This window comes from Salvelinus namaycush, chromosome 24 (genome assembly GCF_016432855.1).
Source record: "Salvelinus namaycush isolate Seneca chromosome 24, SaNama_1.0, whole genome shotgun sequence".
NCBI classification, from domain to species: Eukaryota; Metazoa; Chordata; class Actinopteri; order Salmoniformes; family Salmonidae; genus Salvelinus; species Salvelinus namaycush.
The window spans coordinates 10,963,672-10,967,618 of NC_052330.1; the positions used below are offsets into that span (position 1 = coordinate 10,963,672).

Consider the following 3,947-nt stretch of genomic DNA (forward strand, 5'->3'; position numbering starts at 1 on the left):
TCTATAGAGGGCTGTTTGCATAGAAACCGGTTATATAAAAAGACAAGTTATAGTAATATCATTGAACTGCAGTTGGAACCGTGATGTGATGTGTTGTTTTTGTACTTTCTAAAGAAAAAAGCTCCTGTCGTGTTTCCAGCAGCAAATTGAAGTGCATCATACCAAATATGTCTTCCTCTACCTTCAATATAGCTTCTAGTTCATCTAATATTCATACATATTTACAAACTTGTTAGTTCATGGATTTGATTAGATACACACTACATTGATTCATGTGTTGCCTTATTATCTCCAAAACATTTGGTTCTTCCTCCAATGTTCTTCATTTGATTGATTGGAGCAACTCCAAACTAAAGACACTGCTTAGTGATTGTTAATCACACTATTTTCCACCAAGAGTTGAGATCGAAGCAAAACAAAACTTCTGCTGGATCTCGTTTCCATTTCTCAAATTCTGAAAATATTGCTCATAACAATGTGAATTAAACAGCCAATGTTGGGGAAACACATGCTCTAAAGCAATAGTGACAGTGAAGAAAATTATGAAAACAAACTGACACTGAAGAGGGAGAAAATGGAGTCTAGAGAGGTCTAATTTGAGTGCTGTTCTTTAATAAAAATAAAACATTAGTACATTTTAAGTGGATCTAATTATCCTCTCTCTCTCTCTCTCTCTCTCTCTCCCATGAGAGAGCTTGCATGCATGTGCTCTGAATTTGCACACAGCCAGAAATGAAATAAGCTGTCGGAATAAAAGTCCATGGACACAAAAAAAGCCATAGTTAATAAAACATTATTGTTCCTTTATCTGTATAGTGTGGATGACCTCCAGCCACACTGAGACCTTGTAAAAGTCGAACACTTAAAAGGCTCCCACTTCTGTTCCCCAAGGTCTGTATGGTTTGCTGCTGCCCTCTCGGTCTCTGCTCTGCTGTGAGGTGGATGTGGTGGAAATGGAGGGGCACACAGCTGAAGCGACCATAGATGCTGTGCTGCTCACACTGTGAGGTGTGAAGATGGGGAATCCTCCGGGAAAGGACAGGGGGAAAGTCTGGGCCGCAGCAGCAGCGGCCGCCGCGTGAACGGTGGCCGAGAGCGACAGGAGGGAGGTGGAGAGTGGGGGGACGCAGGGTGCCACACTGCCATTAGAGGGCGCTCTGTGAGAAGAGTCAGTGTGGGCGAAGGTGGCTGTTAGTAGGGCCGAGCCGCGCTGGGGCACCTCCACAGACAGTCTGCTGGTGGCGCTGTCTGAGGAGGGCAGTCCACTCTGTTGGAGGAAGGCGGCGGGGAGGGGGTGGAAGGCTGCGGCCCAGTGGTGAGGGGGGAGCACCTGCTGGTGGTGTGCCATGGATGAGGTCATGGCAGCTGCCTCCCTCTGAGATGCGCAGGTGCTGAGGTGGGATACCAGGCGCACGCGCAGGGGGTCAATGCTGTCTAATCCCTCCACAGAGCTCAGGTACCTGGCCACCTCCGTCAAACACTCCCTGAAGCCCACGCTCATGAAGTCCATAGCCAGGGAATGGGCATCAAAATACCCTAGAGAGATAAACAGACAGAGGAGTGACAGTGAAAATATGAATGCCAAGCAACTATAAATACTGCCGGTCCCTCAAACGAGCTGTAATGTAGCCAGCAGCTGCTGATGGGATTGAAGACTAAATGGTGTGGGATGGATACACACTGGTCCCCTAGGCTGACCATTAGGGCTCCGGCTGTGCCTCCAGGCATAAGCTTAACAGTCTGGGATTGTGCTGGGATGATTGTATGTTTGTTTTGTCTCCCCAGTGCACCCGTTTTTACACTCGCTGGAAACTCCAAACAAACCACCAACAGGGCAGCCTGTGAATGCAGCCTTCTCTCCTCCCACGGATTTATGAAAGCAAACACAATGCAGGGTCAAGTGCTCCTTTTGTCCCAGCATCGCTTTCCCACGAGTTCAACCCTGCCATTAGCATTGATTTCCACTCCTTTAATCTTGTCAAAGGGGTCTGCTTGCAAGGATTTCACTACACAGTATGGCAGAGAGCAGTTAGAAGCAGCCAATGAACTCCTTACCTTTACCGCCAGTGGTCTGCAGCATCTTTAGGTGATCCACTGTCATCTGCAATATTTCTGCTTTCTCTAATTTGGCAGAACCCTGCAAAGAGCAACAGTATGTATGAGGCTTAGAACTCTCATAACTTTTTACGAATAAAAGACAGACAAAATGACCTTATCTGTTATTGTTTTGATGAAAATTAAACTTTTGTGTAAGTTCCATTTAGAAATCAGAGCGGATATAATTTAAACTCACTTGTTTTTCAAATGCAGTTGGAACAAGTCGACGTAACTCTGATAAACTATTATTGATTCGATCCCTCCTTCTCTTCTCGATGATCTGGGATAGACAACTATATTATTGCATACTTGAAAATATAACAATTCAAGGCCTAATAATAATACTAATAATAATGTTAACAATAACGTGACAATAATTAAATACATGTTTAAATAATAAGTAATAAATAATACAGTAATGAATAATAAGCAATATATAACAACAATGATGGTAATAAACTACTCAATAAATAATTACCCCTCTTCGTTTTTTTCTTGCCATAACTTGGGTTGTTGTTGTTGGGGAGCCACATCTAATAAATGATCCATTGCTGTGCCTGCATGGGACAAACATAATCTATATGTTTTACTCAAAATAATATTTTTATTTTGCGAATTAGCAATTATCCAAAACCACACAGTTTACTGTGTGTAATTTATGCATAAAACACTCATGTATCCTGCACTGGTCAAGCAAGAGTCTCCTATATATTCAAAATACATTGGAGAGAATTCTCCAAAATTGCCAGGATGTGTTCACGAACCACACATCAAGGTGAGAATTTGCACTTGTCACCTGAAGGTTGACACCAGAATAAAACGTTTTCACTTTTGCTAAACTTTTCTCAACTTAACGTTTCATCAACGTTTCCCATGTGGCGCACACGCGGAAAATGTGGCTAACCTAACCCAAATAATTTTTATGAACTTACCCAGAATAATTATTCTCACTGCCGACATCAATAGTTTCATCCATGTCGCTGTCAGAAGTACTATCCTCACAAGGCCTCTTCATGGTGATGGCGAGAGTATGTCTTTACTAACGTCTCAGTGGATCGGTGCGCGACCAGGTAGACTGATGACTGGTGCCTATACAATTCCCTCTGTACAGCTTTCCCACGAACCGTTGGAGCCTCAATCACTGATGCAGGGCAGCGTAGCCGCCTACGTCCTGCTTGGGAACACCCACAGTAGAAAAAACACGCCCCGAGCCACTGAGCAATGACGAGAGAGAGGTTTGTGCTGCGGCGCTGGTCCAAGTTCCCTAGATAATTGGCCCTGCCCAGTTTTAGTCGGCCTACTGTTTAAAACACCCGCGGGCTGCGGAAAGCGCGAGAAACTGTTTACAGCAACGCGTACTGTGACAAAACATACACAGGACATAGCGCACTGTGTCAACCATAACAGAACATATATGTATGGCAGGGAATAATCAATTAGGCTACAGTAGCAAAACCGTTAGATGAACTTGAAAAAACGAAGCAAAAAGAGTGAATGAGAGAAAAATGTAATACGTCTAAAAAAAGATAAGAATAAAAACAAAATAGTTATTCATAAATATAGAGTCTGTGTTAATGTTGGTGAAATCCTTCATCTTCAGTGAGAAATTAATTCCTCTGAGCAACTACTCCCCCCTCTCTCCACCTGAAACCTATTCACCATGACCAAGTCATTTCCTAGTTATAGGCCTATATGGAAAGATATAGTGATATACTTTGGAATAATGTGTTGAATAGTTTTCCATAATAACCAGAATAAATTTATTTTCATAATTGACCACATTAGTCTATGACATGGCTGACAAAGGGGTGATGTGTTTGAGAGAAGTTAGATAATCATAGGAACGTTTT

The 3,947-nt window shown here is 42.8% G+C and overlaps 1 protein-coding gene across 1 annotated transcript; it reads right to left on the bottom strand.

The window, feature by feature from the left end:
- On the bottom strand, positions 1 to 3,275 carry LOC120019444 (hairy/enhancer-of-split related with YRPW motif protein 2-like). The gene is made up of 5 exons (XM_038962735.1): positions 3,030 to 3,275; positions 2,576 to 2,654; positions 2,294 to 2,377; positions 2,056 to 2,137; positions 1 to 1,536 (listed from the first exon to the last, which is right to left on the bottom strand). Exons 1-5 carry the CDS (start codon positions 3,110 to 3,112, stop codon positions 863 to 865), a joined length of 1,002 nt encoding a protein of 333 aa, XP_038818663.1. The 5' UTR covers positions 3,113 to 3,275; the 3' UTR covers positions 1 to 862.
- Positions 3,276 to 3,947: the final 672 nt, after the last annotated feature.